This window comes from Contarinia nasturtii, unplaced genomic scaffold (genome assembly GCF_009176525.2).
Source record: "Contarinia nasturtii isolate CC-2019 unplaced genomic scaffold, AAFC_CNas_1.1 Cnas_scaffold_220, whole genome shotgun sequence".
Classification (NCBI taxonomy): Eukaryota; Metazoa; Arthropoda; class Insecta; order Diptera; family Cecidomyiidae; genus Contarinia; species Contarinia nasturtii.
The window spans coordinates 1690143-1711340 of NW_022197577.1; the positions used below are offsets into that span (position 1 = coordinate 1690143).

The window sequence follows — 21198 nt, forward strand, 5'->3', positions numbered from 1 at the left end:
CTCCTTTTATCGATTCATTTAAATTTTTAAATTTTTGTTGGAAAATCGATGGACAGCGATACCTTTCCATCAACGGAGAGATAGAAGAAGAGATAAGAAAAATATAAATGTTGGTAAACCGCGAACAAATACGTATGTAAGCAGTTAACTCATTTTTCACATCATATTTTTCTCAATAATGTCATCGCTGCAAATAAATGGTTTGATGAATACAGAGAGATTTAATATCAATTTAACGAGGCGTCACAACAATTAAGCGACGTGGTTTTAATTTTCAAAATATTTTGGAAGAAAGAAAAAACAAAACCAAAAACTGACCTTCTTACGATCTTGTGAGATAAAATAATCTGTGTCCCGAATGGGACGGCGAATGGGTTAACCAAATAGAACAGAGAAACAAAATTCAACCACATTCAAAATACACAATCGATACAACGTGAAACATACATGGAAATTTAAGGGGGGTCTCCAGCAAACAACTTGAACAGCAAAAAAAGGTTTTCACTTTTTGATCGAAAATCAAAAGAATTTTCGGCTGCCGTCGGGGGAGGGGTACCTCGGACGATTTAAGGGGGGATTATCCGGGCTTACACCCCCCTGTGCCCATGTATAACGTAAAATGTCATTTAATGGAATGTCAAGTACAGTTATCACTTGACTTTATTCTCTTTATGTATTCATTCGTGCATATTGAGATGATGAAAGCCAAATATATTTGGTGCAATTGTTCAAAATAAAAATAATCACGAATTCTTGGACTTTCGTAACAGCTGTCCACGCTATATTGAAAAGCATTCACGACAATCATTCATCAATATCAAGGGACTGTTATTGAAGACATTGATTTTTATTAGAAAAACAAGGTAATTTATTATTCAATAATTTCGTTTATTAATGAAATAAGCTTAAAGCGATCAAAAAGCCCTAGCAATAATGTATGATGTCACTAAAATAAAAAAAGAGAAAAAAATCTTTCTAGGACTGAAATTTACTTTCAATTTGAACGCTACAATTGTAACTTGGCACATATTAATATAGACATTTACGAGGACTCATTTGTATAATTACGATTTGATCGCTTTGAGTGCTACTCTTTATTCCTAACCATTTCGTCCATTCGTTTTCGTTTCATGTAAAATCACAATTAACCTGACTGGCAAGAAAAGTCTTACAATCTGACCAATTCATTTAGGCCATTCCATAAAATAATAGATGCTTAAATATTAACAAACAATTCGATAAAATGTCAAAACTTAAATAAAAAACATATCATAAATGAGCTGCGTGTTCTAGTCGAGATGAATTGATTATTTGCAAAATAATTTATAAATTCTACTTTGGTTCAGTTTTATGTTCGACTGGATTTCCCAATTCGACGTCAGAACAATTATCCGAGTTTGATAAAGCTGAATCCATCGAATTCACCGTATTTTGGTTATTACATGTTTCATTTTTTTCCTTTTCGTTTGTTAGAAGTGGCACCTGGCACTCTTGCGGCAATGGTGGTTTTTCAGTCGTTTCCGTATTGCTTGTTTGTGTTGATGTTAAATTACCACTATTCACATCCTCGATGGCTTTGCGTAGCTGTTGATGAAAAAATATATTCGAATTTAAATGAAATGCCTTGATATTTATGATGTAGAGATCTCACCTCTTTCAATGCAACGACTCCAACAAGTTTTCCGATTTTCGTTACATACGCATGATTGATGCCAATCATTGAGAATAAACTGTGTACTTTTAAAATTGACGTTTTCTCTACTAATTGGAATGGTGATGGATCAATTTTGACATGGGCACCTTCCAAATCAATTGGTTTTGCCATTTCTTCGGCTTCCCACAGCTTTTGATCTTCTGGTGACATATCGATGACACGTTCACGTGGCTAAGAATTGAAGTTTTTTTTTTTTTAATTCGATTATTTCAGATGTGTTTACCGAACTTTCGATAGATTTCAATACATTTACTTACCAATTGAACTTTTTTCGATACATTTGGACTGAATGAGACATCCAACGGTATATGTGTACTATTTGGTGTTGAAACACCTGACAGTGGTTGTTCCGTTATGTCTTTGTTAATTTCAGTGGATCCCTGATCCGGGTGAACATCTTGTAAAGTAGCTGACTTTTTGAAAATGATATCGAATGCGGACCGTAATCGACTCTCTGCGGCAGTTATTGTTGAGTATGGTGTATGCGATGGACTTGATGATAAGACCGGTGTAAAACCTCTCAAATTGAATGAATTTGTCTTTTTCAAAATCGATTTTCGTGGAAATGATCCAAGATTTGGATTGTGCAATGATTCTTTGGCTTTTCTTGCTTGTGGCGGTAACATTTCATTGTTGGCAATTTCACGTAATCTTGATACATCCGCAGCGGGTACGACTTCAAAAATAAAATCAAAAAGGTGAGTAAATTGAACTTTTTTCGATACATTCGGAGTCATAATTGATAAGAAGAAAAGAAATAAGTTAGAAATTTACTCACCTTCAAACCGCGATGATCGACGGCTTTTATTTCTTTCTTCGTATTCTTTTTGACGCTTTTCATATTCTTCGCGTGCTCGATCTTCGGCCTCCTTCTGCCATTTGGCTGCAACGTCCAAACGTTTTTCACGACCAATGTGTTTGTCAATCATTTTAATTAATTCATGACGCTGCACTGATCCCAACAATATCATATTTTCGGGCGAATCAACCAACGGCAGACTTCTTAAGTGTTTGTTTTGTTTTAGAACATTTTTCAACGCTTGATAGGATATCGTTTGCCAAATGAATTTCACATCGCGAACCATAAAATCTTCGACGAATATATTATACATTCCACTTGCCGATGGCAACAAATCGGGTAGATATGGTAATTTCTTAATCAGAATGATGCTGTCGTAAATCGATGGTTGTAACAGAGCTGCTGTTGCATTTGCTATGAGCACAGCAATCATAACGGGTACTAAGTGAGTTATTTGACCTGTCATTTCAAACGCAATAATGCCAACGGACGCGGTATGTGTTACACCGCCCGAAAATGCAGCAGCTCCCACCACAGCATATCCACCTAAAATAGGTATTTTGTATGAAACATGATACTCTTTACTAAATTTAAAAATCGATTTCTTACCTGGAATAATTTGCGAAATATGACCACCATATCGAATTCCAAGCGGAAAATACAAATGTAACGCTTCGCCAACGATTCGCCCAAATGCTGCACCAATTTTAAATACTGGTATAAACATACCTAAGGGGAGAATCACAAAAGAATAGAATCGAATTGATTTAAAATAATCGTAAAATATTCAATAATAATTAATAAGCAATTCTTAAGTGATTTGCGCCTAGAACATACCACTTGGCACCGGAATTGTCGACGCAATAATCGAGAATACAAACTGGAATCATCAACTTTTGATTAACAACAACTCATACAAATCTATTAAATTAAAAATTGAATTTTACCGTGAATAGCATAAAAGTGGACAGATTAAAGAATATATCTGTGTATTCTGTGCTCCAGTAATTTACAATAGTTGCTTGTTCGACGGTCAATTCATCTGCGGTCCATGTGAAATTCGTAAACAATTGATGTACTTGTTCGTGTGTGCTCAGTTCACCGGCAATAAATTGACCCGTTCCCAGTGGATATGAAAATGACGATACAATCAACGCCACAATGCCAGGATACAAAAATCGACTGAAATAACGAAAATCAATTAAAATCCGAGAAAATTTAAATGGCAAGTCGATTAACGCACTTTTTCTGTAAAAACAAATTCATTTTCTTGTTCGATCGCATGAACATAACATATTGCCGATGGACCCAAACATAAAACGATGCTAAGCAACCGCAAACAAAACTGCAAAAAATGAGAAAAAGAAACAGTTAATAACAATCAGGGACTGTTTCTCTGAGGAACAACTGTTAAAAACTCTGAACGTAATTTTTTAAAAATAACTATAAAATAATTACCCAATGATTGCAAACACAAACAGTTCCTGTGGATCGAATGGGAATTCTGAGGCAAAATCGGTTGCAAAAACAGCTGTAACAGTTTCAGCCTTTTGAAACCAAACGGCCAATAAACGAAACACAGTAGCACCACACACAGCAGCAAAAAATCCTCGCCAATAATTACGAACAGCAAAATAGGTTGTCGTGACTTCAATGCTAAACAGTACACCTTCCGAAAAAAGTAAATTTATTTCACACTTATAGTTTTTTTTGTGTGTATGTAACTTGAACTTGAGTGTATTTTACCTCCAACTGGAGCTGCAAAGCATGAACCTACTCCAACCGCACATGCGGCGGCCAACATTTCACAGTGTCTTGACTCATTTTCATAGATTGCTTGAAACGATGTCACCATTTTGGATAGAAGTTGAGCAACAATACTAGCTATATGCACAAATGGACCCTGAAATAAAAGACGTGTTCATTCGTACATCGCATACGACAATGTGTTCTTGATTCGTATGTAAATTAAAAATTGTCACATTTCAATGTGAATGAGCGCATTTTCGTTCGTATTATTTTTTTTGTAAATCATCGAATTAACATCACATACTTCTTTTCCAAGTGGCATTCCACTCCCAAGGGTCGCTGTTAATCCAATCACTTTTGCTACCAACGTTTTAAATGTTAGATACTCTTTTAATGTGACTCCACGTAAGATGGTTTTCATCTCGGGAATACCAGAACCAATACTCTGCGGTGCGACGAGATGCACAAATCCAGCCGAAAAGAGAATCAAACACACCGGCAGTGACACCCATGCAAAGTATTGTATGTATGGCTGTGACGACGTTAGATCTCTGTATAACCAGATTCTGGCTGTGATAAAAAAGAATGTTTAATGAATTTTGAAATAAAAACCAACGAGGTCGTTCAATCAACAAACCGCAAATAAATATGCAAGAATTATTTGTGGTCGATGTAACTTACCATTTGTGCACATTGAAATGCCTTTATCCATAATGTAGGATAAAACTGCCATAATAATTCCTAATAAAGCCAAATACACCCAATCCTCGCCAAGTCTTGCAAATGAATTTTTCCAGAGATAGAGCAAAAGCCGTACAAAACGACTCGAACGTCTGCCATACAATTCCTGTTGGCAAATCAACATCAAAAGATTTAGATCAGCAAAAACTCGAACCGAGATTGAAAATAATTTACATTTTCTCGATAAATAATAGACTTACTCTATTTCTGGCTTTATCCTCCTTCTTTCGACGACGCTCAAGCATTTTAAGTTTTCTCGCTTCATTTTTTGCATATTCACCCAGATCCTTCGTATACCGACCATACATCTGTAAAACAAACCATAAAATTAATTTTACTCTTTTCTTTTATTGCGGCGTTTTTTTTTCTTTTTAAATGCAGATAAAACATGCGGCTCATTTTCAAATTCAAAATAATCGGTTTTAAGCAGACAAACATGCATGACTTCAGTCTGAATTATTCAGAAAGATGCGAAAAGAAAGAGTTTACCACAAAATTGTTCAAGTTCATTAAAGTAGAAATCATTTTTTTTTCCAAATTCAAGAAGAGGAGAAAGTATAATCAAAAAGATTTTAAATGCATATAATAAAAACAGTATTTAACGCAAAATATTTTTTTTGGGTATTAATATTATTTCGAAAAACCACAAAATTGAGAAAAAGCCTTCTCAATTTTTTTTGTCACTTGGTGTTGTCAAAAAACGTATGAAAATGCACATATTTCACCACTTACAGAATTTCGATAATTTTCGTTAACTATTTTGACATTGTCGTTACAGGTTAATAGATTCGTGTTTGGCGGCATTGAAGTATGATCTTCATTTGCGTCGGATCGTTGAGTCGACGGCGTTTGATCGAAGCAAAACCAATCGTGTTTGCTTTGTCGGATTGTATGTGAAAACATTCGTGCGTCTGATATTTGTACTTGAATTTTCCCAACGTGTGTGTGTTTTCACCTTTTTTTGCGACGCTTGCGTATACTAGTGTTCTATTTTCGATTTTCGCTTAGATACGATTTTATTTTCAGCACAAAACAATTGGGGGGAAAACACATGAATTGTTTTTTTTTTCTTTGATAATTTCCCTTTTTTTTCGTTTAATTTCGACAAAACAAATTCAGTCGTTTCTTTTGATTTTGTACTTGAGCTGTCCGAAAATTGGCGATTTTGGGTGTATTGGCTTTTATTTAAGCGAGATGTAATTTTCCACACGTACATACACACACATATACACTCAACAGAATTTTCCACGGAAACCGTATTTTTCGCTGTTTTTCGTTTTTATTATGCACATTGCTAGCTTCGATATGATTTGCATGACTATTAAATGGAACAAGTCTGTTGTGTCTCTCATATAGAATAAAATCGATTTAATACTTGAAATGCACACTATAATTAAACACTAGTATTCACGTTGTGCTGGGTCACTGTGCTCTTTGGCCATTAACTGAAGAAAGTACATCGTTTTGTACCTTGTGCACGTTCTTTCGAATAAAAATTAAATTTTAATAACTGGGTCCTTTGGCAACTGAAACTAACAAAACAATTGACCTATTTTCGAATTGAGAATATATACTTGTTGAAAGCACTTTGTGTGTCACAATATAAAAGCGAGCGTGAAATAAAAAAATCGCAAAGACTAAGCGCGTGAACAGTTCGATTAAAACTGTTCACACTCGATTAGCAAAACGCGGACGGAATTTCTGCAATGTGAAATACGCTCCGACTGTTTTATATATATGTAAAATAACACACTCGCGAAAAGGCTCATTTGAGATTCAACACCGTTGACAGTTCTCCCTTTTATACTCCGATTCGCAGTGTTGTTGTTTTTTTTTTGAAAAAATATACATATTCTGAGGCGAGTTTACTCAACTCATTTTTACATGTGTACGTATTGATTATGATATTCTGGTCAATTTACTTAATCAAACTGAGAGTTTGTTGCGGTATATCGCCTTTTATGTGTTAAATTATAATCTAATCGCAAATATTCACAAGTTTATCCGATTCATTTGCACCGTTGAGAAACAGAAATTTAAATTTGCGCTGATAGCATCGGCAACATTTTTTATTTGCACAAGTTGTGTTTTATTTGGAAAGTACTTTTCCTAAAGTAATTTAAATAAATGGATTTTTTCGGATCAGAATCGAATAATAAAACAATTTAATTGAACAAAAAAGAAACAGTCATGTGATCACATCATTTGTTTTGAATGCTCTGTTTTTCTTTAGATTACATCATTTCTTAATCTTGAACCAGTCCATGTGAAGAAGTGAAGAGAAAATGTATTTGTTTCAATATTTATCAACTGTATTTTTTTCTGTTTGTACGTCACTAAATTTAAATCATGCGAACAGTTGATTGTCATAGGAAAATGAGATATTACAACAAAGAAATACACGTTTTTTTTTTCAAATGTCCAGTTTTGGATAAACTCAGATTATTTTTTGTTCTAACTTATAAGATGCTGGTTTGCTAAATATAGCGAAAAAGTTTTTTCTACTATCTAACACCACATCTGCCAATTTCACATGAACTAAAATAGATAATTGTCTAATTATAACTTTTGCCAATTGGAAGAATTGGAGAATTAATTCTAGGAATATTTAAAAAAAAAAACTTTCATTAATGTGATTTAAAGGGGCTGCGAAAATTTTCGGGCCGTTGTGAACAGAAAGTTTCCTTTCAGAAACCAATACGCCAAAATATCACATGCTTGATAAGACCGTGATCTATGACCAAAACATTCCATATTTATCAATGTGTAGAAAAAAATATTGCTGACATATGTGTCACGTGAAATTTACTCTAAATGAATCTTTAGATGTTGACGCATTGTTTGCGATGTGTTTCAAACATTTTATATCGATAATGTAACCACTTTTTTTTTCATTATTTCAAAAATTAATCTATATAATTACAGCCATGGAAAGCACAAAATCTAAATCCACAATATAACGGTACAGACGATGTTTATATAGAGTAATTTTAGAATGGATGCCCGACCAAGTTAATAATGCAAAATCAACTACTTTAAGTGTCAACTTTAGAACGATCCAGTGAGTTGGAAAACAAGATAAAGAAATTTTTTTTTCTAGTTTGTTACACACGAAGTAATACAATGCATTCATTTTGAAATTATAAATTGATTATAGCAACTATCATCATCGGAAAACAATGAAAATTATCGATAATCGTATGCATTCAATAACAGTCAGTCACCTTTGCAGGTGATTTATTATATAGTTACTGGTATATCTGCGGTCTTTTTATCACTTTTATACGCATTAATCCTACGTTAGCGCATACTAATTTGTCGGATTTTTATTATCTATTGTGTTTTCGTTCATTTTAGCACCTGACTCACATGATTTCAATTTAGTTTAACTGTACAGTCTACAGAGTGACAGTGCAAAAGGAAAGTAAGAATAATCGATGCATGCAATTATAAATAAAAGTGCAACAAAAGTGAGCAAAAATGTGAAGAAACTTTAAACAAAAAAAAAACAGAAAATAATTTTGGTTGATCATCATCATCAAATCGAAAAATGCATGCAATAAAAACGAGCAATAAAAGAAATGGCATGCTGTGTGCTTACAGCATTATAGTCGATAAATTCATCGTCAGAATCATCCGATTCATAGTTATCTAATTCGGATGCGGTCGGCGGTGGGCACGGATAAAATGTGTGTTGAGTGGTGCGAGCGCGACGTGATTTTTTCACTCGATTATGTTGATTCAGCTCATTTTTGATGGCATTTTGTTTACGCCGTTCGCGAAATTCTCTGCAAAATTTTAGCGTCAAAACAAAATTTCAATGAGAAAAATAAAGTGCTAATGAAGATTACATGCACTTTATAAATAGCCGAATACAGATCAAACGAATTTATTCGATTCTCTATTTGTAGTATAGATTAGCACAATATCCAATTAATTTTGTCGGTGAACTTGGGAAGGAGACGAAAAAGATGAAGAAGAAAACGATCATCCAGTGAATAAATACCTGAGAGCTCGCTCAAAATCAGCCCATTCCGAGTCAACCAGCTCCACATTTTCTTCACCATCGTGAATGACGAGATCACTTTTACCAACTTCCGTACGCTTTGCACCGCCACTTTCGTTCGTAGATTGTTTTGCATTTTTTTCCATTTTCGTTAAATTTTCTCTAAAAATTAATTACTTAATCGAATAAGTCACTCAAGCTGTTAGAGCTTATTCAATATAGATTTCTATTGTTTGCACTTGCACACCATCGACATGTTATAAAGTATTTTGCAACTAATATGACATCTATTTCGTGTTAAGTTTCAAAACTATATTTCTTGAGTGTGCGTTTGACACGCCACTTAAGGTCTCTTCTTTTTCTTATCGTTGCTGCTCCGATGTTATTCAATTATGGAGTTATTCATTTTGCTCACACAAAGTCATTTGGATCAATTTATTATTATTTGCAAACACACACTAATAAATAAATGTTCGGTGCTTTGAAATGGTCTCTTTTGCACTACATCAACATAGAATTCTTTAAAATGACATCTAGAAAAATAATTGTGATACAAAGTGAAATGAATACTCTGCGATTTCAAGTTTTTTTTTTTATATGCAGTGGAGAAAAAATGATTTAAAAATTTTTTAATTCGCGTCGGCTGCGGTTCGGGCAGGCGTTGAATGCAAGTAGGAAATAATTATAAAATAAAGAAAGATATTTCACCACACAAACGATTAAACAAGTCATGAAAATGCCAATTCTCCGTCACAATTATGTTTTCATTCAAAAATGAATGGAATGAGTGCAGTCAAATTAAGCAACAGTCTTTCGGAAGATGACATCGCATTGGCAATTACAGTACAATATCACATTTAATGAATTGTTCATTCATAAAATTAATTTCGGACGGTGGAAGGAACTTAAGTGGTCTGATTCATATTGACATAGATTCTCTTGGTAAATTAATTTCATCGGTCTTTGCAGTATTTCTTTAAAACAATTATATGTCGAAATAAAACGCATCCCACAAACACATTGAACTTAAGCATTAGATTTACTTTTTCATTTCCAACCAATTTGCATTCGGTTAGTATTATTGCGGTAGACAGTCGTGCCGGATAAGCAGTGCATGCAACAAATGTTAAGCTCATATACATTTGTACACACACTGTGAATTCACGAACGAACAATGAGCACTTTGCCTCGAGGCTCAATGGTATATGCGCTTAAGTGTAATTTGCATTTGTGTGTTTCGATATAAACATTTTTATTCCATCTTCGTTCATTCGTTTGCCTCACTGTTTACTTGACCGCTAATAAAACGGATGTTGTTAGGATTGTTGAAAATTGGTTTGGAGGCGAAACGAAACGAAAAATTGAGATAGAAAGAATCAAATTACATTCGAAAGTCATGTGACATTCTATTCAAGTGCTTGTGAATACGAATCAAAATGAATGCTTTTCATGAATCTCATCATTCCATTTCTCATGTGAATCAAATCATGTGCACGGTCCCGCAAATTATTCTGTGATGACTTAGTTAATAGTTAAACCGCACAAATGCCATTCTATTGCACGTCTCTCACTCGCCGATATATGGACAAAAAAAAAATGTCTCAATTTGTTTGTTGATGTATGAAGATTGTCGAAAATTAACTCTCATTTAATGTTTTGTTCCACGTAAACAATTGTCATTGCTGCGATTTCTTTATTATCTTCAGTGAGGTCTTTTTCGCTTTATAAAAGCGCGAGAAGTGGAATAATAACGGTTGACTAACCCGTTTATTGAATGATTGCACTCGAGTATTGCACATTCATGTTCATATCGCTGCATAAATGGAATGCAATTGACTTTACATGTGATTATCGGTCAACTTGTAAATGGCTTTCTCATTGACCATTACCAAAAAGATAATTGAATTGAAACGACATTTCTACAATTTTTTAATATTGTTCTTTTTTCCGGCGTTTGTTTTCCGAATTATGTGGAAAAATTCTTTTTCTTTTTTTTTAAATGTCGAAAAATATGTATGAATTTTCAACGCCTTCTAACACTCGTTTACACATTGTTGACCTAGAACTCACGAAATTTTATTTTTCACACATTTTTTTAAACTTAAATTCCATCACAATTAAACGAAAAAGAGCAATTAGAGCAATTTCAATAATATCAAACTACTAACTCATTATCACTGCAATTTATGCCATAAATTATGCTTAATCCATAATTTTCATGAATGCTTTCGGTCAAAGCCTCTGTGATTGTTGACAATCAGTAAAAACTTCGTACAATTCAGTACGGTGATCATTTCAATACTGTTTTTACTCAAGAAATGAGCCTTGGATCCAACTTTGTCATTCGTTTGTTGTGCCTCACAACTATAACCAAACGATACATGTGTGTAATCAAGTGATAACAAGGAAAGAACAAGAGAGTGAAAAAGTAGATCTTCATTTAATTCAATCAGAATTCACCGCCTGCCTGGTCATTTGCCGTTTACACGCAAACAATATCTCATGCGCATCTTCATTCATTTGAAATTGTTATATCGCGTCACTGTATCACATCGGCCGCATTTTGTTGTGTAAAAAACTATATCGATGTCATTTGCTCGAATCAACGGTTTTAAGTGATGAGAGCTAGGATGAGAGTCATGAATGGCTGCGTAAATTAAGGGAACATTCTGAAACAAAGACAAACGACGAAATGGAGAACGATTACGTTTTAGCCTAAAATGCTGTCAATGATTTTTATGATGAAGATTATCATACCAATCACGCTGTGAAAATGATTGGCCGTCGGTTTTATTGCAGTTTTTTATTTCAAGTGTGTAAATTGAACGAGTGATAGAAAGAGCGAAAGAGGTGGGGTGTAAATGTATCAACTGATTTCTGCGGTTCTCGAACAATAAATCTTAATCAAAATGACGTGCGACTTACTTAAGCAGCGAAAATCAACTGCAGGCAATAACCATTTGCCACTAAGACCAAACAAAATATAAACGAAACAAAGGTGTTAATAATGCATTATAATCTCACGTGATAAAATCAACGATAAAATATGCAGCACAATTAAAATTTAACATCTAGTTGTTCTTATTATATATAACGTATTAGCCGATGAATATTTGATTTTTGCTTGTGTGTTTCTTTGCGTAAATTCTAAATAATTCCGGCATTTTAAACAAATATGCAAAATAGCATGTCGTCAAGTCAGTGTTATAAGTTTTACGCAAATACTTAGTTGCCATTACTTTCATTTGAATAGCCTCATTTTTTTAACCATACTTATTTCTAAGCACTTGATTAGTGTCAATTCAATGGTCAAACGAATCGATGATTTGTTTGCGTTTATGTTTTGCTTTTCTAACATGATTTATTGTTATTATTATTTTGGCAATCGTATCGTCTATTTTTCACGACTTTTTGCTAATTATATTTGGATCTTTATTCAATGTGATGCGTAATTTTCTGTGGTAATTAGCACATTTTTACGGCATTGACATTTCTTTTGTCTATCGAAATTTGTAACATCTCATTTGGAAGCGAAACTCCACGAGAGGTTCGTCAAATTTCAATTTCGAAATTGGTTCGTATTGTAAAATTGCCGCTTCTAACGGATTCAATGAATTAAATCGTCAGCATAGCAGACAATCCTTTCATCGCAACGAATTCACGCGGATGACAAAAAGTGTGCGGGTACGATAATGAAATGAATGTAATAAAGCCAAAACCGCCGACTGACTGTGTTGAGATGTCGTGAATACCGGTTTTGGTCAAGGAATTAAATGTTTATTGAATGAGGTTAGGCTTTCTGGCACGCATTTAAATCCAGTCTATTTATCGCTCACGTGACGATGATTCAAGCGTGTGTTTGTTGTTGTCGCCACTCAACATTTTTGTATTTATATTTAAGTTTATCTTTGATAATTTTATTTTGGCACTGGCACGTACACTGTGCGTTCTGTATGTTCACATCTAATCATTCGACAAAATTATCTATATTCATGCACTTTCAGTACTCATCAAAAAATGCGTGGTTTTTCCAATTTTTTGTATTCAGAGATTGAAATTGTTCAAGTTGTTGTCAATTGCATATATGCAGACATAATATTCCAAAATTAATAACATCTGGAAAGTCCAATAACTAGCCCATACGGTCCTAGCCAATAGGATATTTATGGCGAAATGGTGTCAACACAGAATGACATCATGCGCACCATTGGATTTTCAGTGGAATTTATTCTAATCAAAGAAATTCTGGGTATTTTGTTGTTTAAATTTATTTGTCTGAAAGATAAAAACTCATTTGAATCCGGTTTCATTCAATCTACTATTAAACCATGATTATATCAAATATTTTTCGTTAATGGACCAGATATTCATACTATTTGTGACCTTATTATCGATTATGGTTTTATTTTGACGCACAGCATACATCATACGTCCACAAGGGAAAAATTTAGGGGGGGGGGGGGGGGGGTAGGGTTTAACGTTTAATTGAAAAAAATCGAGAGGGGTAAGCAAAAAAGTGAAATGTATTTTGCGAAAAGTGTACTTTTTTCGTTTTTTTTTTGCTCTTCACTTTTTTGGCGAAAATCCCTAGCAAACTGAAAGAATTCTTTGAAAATTTTCAAGGGCTATCACTTCGTCAGGAGGGGGCGGTAATCGGACCCCTCGTATCCCTACTGAGGACGTATGGCATACATAGGCACGGGGGGTGTAAGGCCAAATAAATACATCGAATAAGAAATCCGAGAAGGAATTCAACTGAAATGACTTTCAATACTGAAAAATGACAGTAAAAAATGATATCTGTTTATGAATTTAATTCCAGTAAAATGTGCTAAGGCAAGCATTGCAATGTTGTTAGTTAGAAAATTGCGCGAAATTCTTCAAATTCTTTTGGTAAATGAAAGAGTATTTCGAAATGCTAAAATTAATGTTATGAGCATTTCATGCATACCCCGACTTAGCTCGCTCGATATGGAACTTTGATTGTGCATTTAACTACGTGTATATCTATTGCATTGTCTTGTTTTATTACTTTACATTCGACATTCCAGCTCATATCGAAATCATAATCTCTACGGTTTCTCATTTCGTTCTGTCACATTATTGAAAATATCAAGAAACTTACATCCGTAAGTCTAACTTTTCCGCGCAGTTTCCAAATTTTTTCATTCTTCCTTCACTGAACTTTATTTTCCGGAAGATATTAAACATATATTAATAGTGTAGTACTAATTCAATTACTACCAAATACAGTGAATCTAATTTTTTTGATAGACAAAATAACAAGCAAAGTAAGCAGAGAAACTCTCCACTAACATAGGATTCATATACGAATGGCGTGTGAGTAGAGTGTGTTATGCAAAATTTTGTCTACCAAAAATATTAGATTCACTGTACTAATTTTTGAGAGAAGTAAAGTTTTTTAGCCAAAATATATGTATTTTTTATGGCACTTTTGTTTAGTAGTTTTGGGGTGCTGAATACTGTCCTATCGTTATATTCAATAGAACTGATTCTCATTATCAGGCATATTCGGATTTGTTTTTTTTTTTTTTTTTTTCAATTGAAAATGGCAACAAAATCATGGGCCAATTGGCAATTGCAGCAATGATTTATCATTTGAACTCTTTTGTCTGTACGCAGATATATATACAGAAATAGATATGATATGACTGTATGGATAAAGAATACATTCAGCTCATTTAAATTTTTGTTTGTCTACTACAAAAATTCGAAAAAATTTAAATACAAGATTTCAAAATGGGGTGATTGCAGTACTTCACTGCACACAGTGATGTGAGCGGAAAAGTAAAAGTAACATAATAGTTATAACTGTGGCATATTGAAGGTCACCATATCTAAACGGCATGTACGTCTAACGTACTAACCTAACACTTTGCGCTTCTTTATATTTCAAAGATTCACAATATCAAAAGCGAAAAAAAAAGTTTCCGCGTCATAAAGAATAACAACAATACTTAATAGTGCCTGAGACCGCACGAAGTTAGTTTATCTTATTGTACTCATATTAATAAAATCATTTGTAAAATATTATCATATCGATCCTTACCAGTGTATTTTGATAACCTAGTCCACCTTCATCGTCGTCATCGGATACCATTGAAAGTGAAGCATCCATCGGCTGAATTTTAATGGGTCTCGTTGTTGTTGGCACTTGCAACGTATCCATCATTGCTTTTGGTGATCTTGCATACATTTTGATCGTTTTTTTTTTTTAATTTGCTATATATATCCGACAATAAAAACACTTATATACTATTATTTCACAATTTGAATATGTAAACAAAACACTTTACACCTAATTCAGTTTAAAATGAACTCTTTTCGTTTAAAAAAAATTGATCACATTTCGATTGTAAAAAAAAATCTCGACTAAAAACTATATACATAGGAACTTTGCAGCTATATAGTTTTATGACTTGCATTTATTTTAGCACTTTTTTGTTGTTTTTGTTTCACTCTTTTGCAATTGCAGTGCTCATTTTACGTTTTAACTGCGCAGAAATTGTGCTTCACAAAAATGCAATTATGGATGATTTTTTGTCACTCGGTTTTTCAACAGCCACTTATCACACTCGAATTTTCGTTGCTTTTTTTCGTAGTTTTTCTTTATTATTATTTCACATAGTATATCACACAAGTGAAAATTTGGAGCCAAATCGAAATCTGTGTTGTAGCTACAATTTGCACGCAGATTCACTAGGTTCGAAGTTTTATCTCCATTTCCATGTCTCTTATTAAAATTCAATGTATGTTCACATATGAGGATGGATTTCGCTCTCCCTTCGTGTTTTTTTTTTATTTCGCGCTATTACATCGCCGGATACCTGATCACTAAGCACGAACCAGCGTCAAGCGTATAGAGAACTGTCGATGTTGTGTACAAACTAAATAGTTATAGCTTGAAGGTGCTTCACTCTCATAATGTTCTTTTTTCTCTATCTTTATTTTATCTATTCCAAGCGTATTTTTCCCAATTGAATTTGTTTTCTATGAAAGACGAAAAATTTAAAAAAAAAATAATTATAGTTATGTAAATATAAGAGTTGAAACGATAATGAACGAAGTAATATAGCGTAAAATGATGACACACACGCGCGTTCAATCGAATGTGATAGTTTCTGACCACCGTTTTATGATATTTGCTTTTAAAACTTGAATTGTTATTTGTTTCCAGTGAAACAATGATCTATATATTTGACTGATAAATAATATAATATTTGCTAGTTGTCTTCGGTAATAAAATGTTTGCAACGAAAATACGTCTTTACGTGTGGATTGCAAAGCAACAAACAAAAATAATAATCGAATTGATGATATGATCTTTCAAAAATGAGAGAATTGTTGTGAATGTATCAATCAATTGCTTGTTCTTGACAACACAAATGGTTTTGACCAGACATCTTTTTGCGAATAATCAAACCATCGACTTGAATGTAATAGCAAATTTTTGTTCTTGGATTACTGCGAATGATACGATATAAAAACGATATGAAGATTTTAAACAACATGATTTTGCTGTAATGCATTCCGTATGGATATATATTCACGTACAACCGGTCACATGCATCGATAGACAGTAAATACTCAAAATATTGTGTCGATCAAAGTCCATCACACCGCATCGCATTATGACATCACGTGGACAACAGTTGCATAGTTGTTCTAAAGAACGAAAATAATATTAATGATAAAATTATGGAAATCTCGAACGCCAATTTCAAATTAATATCACCTTAATGAATGCAGATGAAAAAAAAAAAAACAACGAATGAATCGCCAACACATTCTGATCGATTTTAAATATTCACAATGCCAAAAAACACCGCATTTCACCTGGGATTTCCGAATACCAACTGTTTCTTTTAATTAACTTAAAAAATGCGCGCCAAGATTAAGATATCGAATTGAACAAATTGAAATTGTCGTTACAAATCACCTTTATCATCAGGCTTTACAGTGACTAATTGTGCAGGCATTTTTTTCTGTCATGCAACATATTTGCTACGCTATAGGTAATCTGATCCGTTCATTTAATTTACAAAATGACAAATCGAAAGTGTGCATAGAGAGACGTAATAGAATTTATTCACGTTTGCTGGATTGCATTTTAAAAGCGTAACAATATTTTGCTGCTCGCATCACAACAATTTGTATTTATTAAAGGTTGATACGAATAATGAATAAATAATTGTCTAATTAACAAAATTCAATAAATTTAATCATGACACAAATTAAGATTGATCGTTGTAATCGGCAGCAAAGGAAAAAACATAACAAAAAACTAAACAATTACATGTTTTATGGACAGAAAATTACAATTGTTAAATAATTAACAAAGTACGACAGTCACACGTTTGTCTGTCAATTGGATGGATTGTTTTTCGTTGTGTTGACGAAGTCCAATACATCACAAATAGATAATTTTTAACAGATATGAATAGTTCTTATCCAATAATCTTCTGTCGCATTCTCATAATCTTGCTGTCTCTGTCTCTCTCTTGTGCTGGTCAATAGTCAAATTTATGAGTAACGAAGAAACTGTAAAACTCGTTTGTATTCAAACAAAGTAAAAATCGAAAAATGCTTGCGCACTGCAATATCAGCTGATAAGCCCAAGTTGCGTGTAAAACAAGGCAAAACCAGATTTATCAAGAAAACCGGGTGCACCGTAGATTGTTTTTTCATTTTTCAAATAAATAGTGTTTAAAATTAGATCCTCGTCACCTAATTTTTGGCGGTTTTGTACGGAAATGCAAATATCGTTTCATTTTACATAATAGGGAATTTTTCCAAAATGCATCAAAGACTCTTTCACTCGTATACAAAATCCTATACAAAATCGATGTATACGTTATCACAAGAAATTGAGGCTGCAACTTTCAGCGACTATATTTCACAAAGGGAACATACAAAGTAGGACTATTGCCATTTGCACTTTTCACAGCAGTCTTGCCCCTCATGTAATATACTCGCACTTTTATCAGCATCCAGCTCTCTCTCTCTCTCTCTTTCTGTTTACACCATATTTTCTGTTATCAGTTCAAATTGGGAGCGCGTGATTAAGATTCATTATAGATTTTTCGTTTCCACAGTGATTTTCAGTCATGTGACTGCATTTGAGCAAAAAAAAAAGAACTGAACAATCAATATTAAACGTCAATAATAACTATAATTATGAGGATGTTACGTGAATTTTACTAATTGAACGATTCTCTTAGTCGGTGGTTTTAATTTATATTATCCTAATAGTCATTCAAAGTGTTTGAATCATTGATAACAGTCCAGTCGTAAATTCTTCGATTGTTTTTTATTTTATTTTGAAAGCAATTTCAATGAACTCGTAAATTATATATATGATGTAAATATGTTTTGTTTTTCGTTATCACACTTATTGGTATATAAAAACACTAATATACGTCGATTCACCCGCCACGATGTTAAATAGATCGTGAAAATTCGATGGTTTGTCACAAAACAACAACAATGCCGATGAAATTGATATAAACCGTTCTCACATTCTTATCAAAAATAACAGCAATAGTTCTGAAGGACGGTGCGCAGAGTATGTTATTTTTCTCACATCGCTGAAATTGTGTCAAAGCAAAAAAAGAAAATGCTGATTACCCCTTGTTTATAACCACTTAGATACGTGAAAGATTACCACAATAATGTCATTCATAGATTATTATTTTATCGTGTAGATAATATAGTAATTCGGTGGAAACAATTTATAAAATTAAATTAAAAGCCCACTTGAAGCACCAATTTGAATGTAAAAACTCAGTTTAACACAAAAAAAAACGAATTTTTCAATGAAAATTGTATTTTTCTCCAAATTTAGAACTCACCAGTTAAAATTCACAAAGTAACACTGTTGGTTTTTCATCGAAATTCGAACACAGCAAGTGAAAAGTAGGTCTGAGAAGAAAAGAACCGCAAGTAGTTTACACACTGTTCAATTGACAATGGCATTCGAATTAAAGTGATGAATCCTTTTATTACATCAATTGAGGTGAAGTTCTACGATTATAACACTGTTGATTCGGTATAAAATCGTTTCTTTTGTTTTATTGCTGTCACAATAATCACTTGATCTTAACAATTAACACATTCTTACAACTAGCAAGAATGTAAATTATGGTAAATTTTGGTGCAAAAATCAACGAGTGAATGTGCTGAGCTATTTAGTCACTTCTTTCACTATTTGTGTCAAGCAAACCACTAAATATTTATAAATTTGGTAAAACGATAATTGAAAATCATAACAAAATCTGAACAAATTTCGATGTTAATCAACGCATGTATATAATATATTGATATGCAATAGTTTCACTGGATTGTCAATGACAACAATGACGACGACGACAACAACGGCGACGATCACAAATAATTGCTCGACAAATCGGTACGCGTACACCGAATGATAATGACGGATTGAACAACAACAAACATTTTTAACACGAATTTGATAACAATCATCACAGTCAAAGTATGCAAAATCTCCTCACTAAACACACATACACACAGACAAAAACAGCTGAATCAAGTCTGAATCTCACTTACTTACACACAGACGGAGTTTATGTTTTCTGTCAATTAAATTTCACATTGCGAGAGAAAAATTTTTGATCGAAAAGCCGGTGCGAATTAATGAAGATCTGGTTGTCGATTGATATGATTTGGCGTTCTGAAATTCTCTTGAGCTCTCCCCAAACACGATGATCGACGTGTGCGCTGGTTCGCATTCATTTTTTTTTTCGATAAGCCAGTTCATTTCCATTCCGGTCTTTATTAAATGTTTTGTTTTGATTTGCGTATTGTATCGCTCTTTCTATCTCATTCTCCATTGTGCCGCACTATCACATGCTCAATGCCACTAAGCTTATCGTATTCGACTATTGATTAAGCGTGAGAGAAAGAGAATTTTTTTTTGTTCCGTCAAAGTGTTTCGATCCAGTCTGTACAGATACCGCATTTCAAAGACTTATGTCACACACAATGCGACGACATAAAACGAAAAGCATCAGGTGTTCATACTCTGTAAATACACAACGATACCACTGGAGCACGCGTTCATAGACGGATAACGAATGCATAGCGCGGAAAGTGTGCGAAAGCAAAATAGAGAGAAAAAGAGATAAAGGTATGAGTGTTAAATGCATGTGCGCAAATTGTATGCCAAGTGGTATTAATTTGGTTGACGTAAAGAAGCATCAGAATCACTTAGCTAATGAATGAATTACATGCGCTCTTTAAACACTCTCTGTATCTATTTGCTAATCTGCATGTACGTACATAAATCATATTAGATAAACGAGCACAAAAATCGCATGAAAAAATGATGAAAATATTTACTCAGTACTTATTGGCAGACATTTTGCATAGCGATAGGCGAATAAAATAAAAAAAATTCAGATGTTCGCCATTTGAACAACAAACATACAATATTAAATTCTTTTTTATTGGTATACACCTTCATTAATGGGCTACGAATAGCACATTCACCTTACACTGAACGGGCCATTGTCTTCGATTTTTCTCAGTATGCGTCGAACCTTCAAAATCATGCTTTGGCGGACCAATATGTCGATTTCTTTCAACTTTCTCTCGAACCTTCCCGCTTGTTTCAAGTATTTTGGACCTTCGCCTATAACTTACATCCAAAAACAGACGAGAAATAATTAATTTGGTGTCTTTTTGTGAAGTTAAACAGATGGTCCTTTTTTCACGGAAATGTCATATTTTAAGAAGTGAGCCATTATTGTGGTTTTTTCTGCTTGCAAACCAAAATTTTGTGTTAAATCAGATAGTTCTCAATGAATTCTATCGATTTAAACAACAATTGGTTGATAATGGAGCATGTAATGGAGGTTTTACCTTACGTTTCAGCACCAAATTCTCGAATATTGGCTCTAAAACACCTTCCAAAGAAGATCCTACCATACAAACACGCCTTTATCAAAGTTCGGTTTGTCGACGTCTCTAGCCTTATATAGTAGTGCCCTACAACATAATCATTGCAAAAGAAACCACTTGCACTTAATTCGTGGTTCGACATAGCGATGAATGTTTCACTGTCCAAAATGATGAATTTTTCAGTGCAAAATGCTATGAGGTGAAGTAAATACCCAATGGTGTCAAAAGACACCCTATTGCATTTTTTCA

At 33.6% G+C, this 21198-nt stretch overlaps 1 protein-coding gene across 4 annotated transcripts; it reads right to left on the minus strand.

The window, feature by feature from the left end:
- Positions 1-1287: 1287 nt before the first annotated feature.
- LOC116336970 (chloride channel protein 2) lies at positions 1288-19719 on the minus strand. Of its 4 annotated transcripts, none has more exons than XM_031761218.1 (16): positions 18882-19719; positions 16585-16695; positions 15080-16020; positions 5204-5311; positions 4944-5109; positions 4567-4832; positions 4260-4416; positions 3972-4182; positions 3757-3858; positions 3461-3695; positions 3351-3393; positions 3123-3242; positions 2493-3059; positions 1972-2390; positions 1652-1885; positions 1288-1584 (listed from the first exon to the last, which is right to left on the minus strand). In XM_031761218.1, the coding sequence occupies exons 3-16, from the start codon at positions 15224-15226 to the stop codon at positions 1333-1335; spliced, it is 3027 nt and encodes a 1008-aa protein (XP_031617078.1). In that variant the 5' UTR covers positions 15227-16020; positions 16585-16695; positions 18882-19719; the 3' UTR covers positions 1288-1332. The 4 variants fall into 4 exon arrangements, with proteins under 4 accessions (XP_031617078.1, XP_031617075.1, XP_031617077.1 ...); XM_031761215.1 differs by lacking the exons at positions 15080-16020; positions 16585-16695; positions 18882-19719 and adding exons at positions 8605-8791; positions 9010-9542; positions 11178-11290; XM_031761217.1 differs by lacking the exon at positions 16585-16695.
- Positions 19720-21198: the final 1479 nt, after the last annotated feature.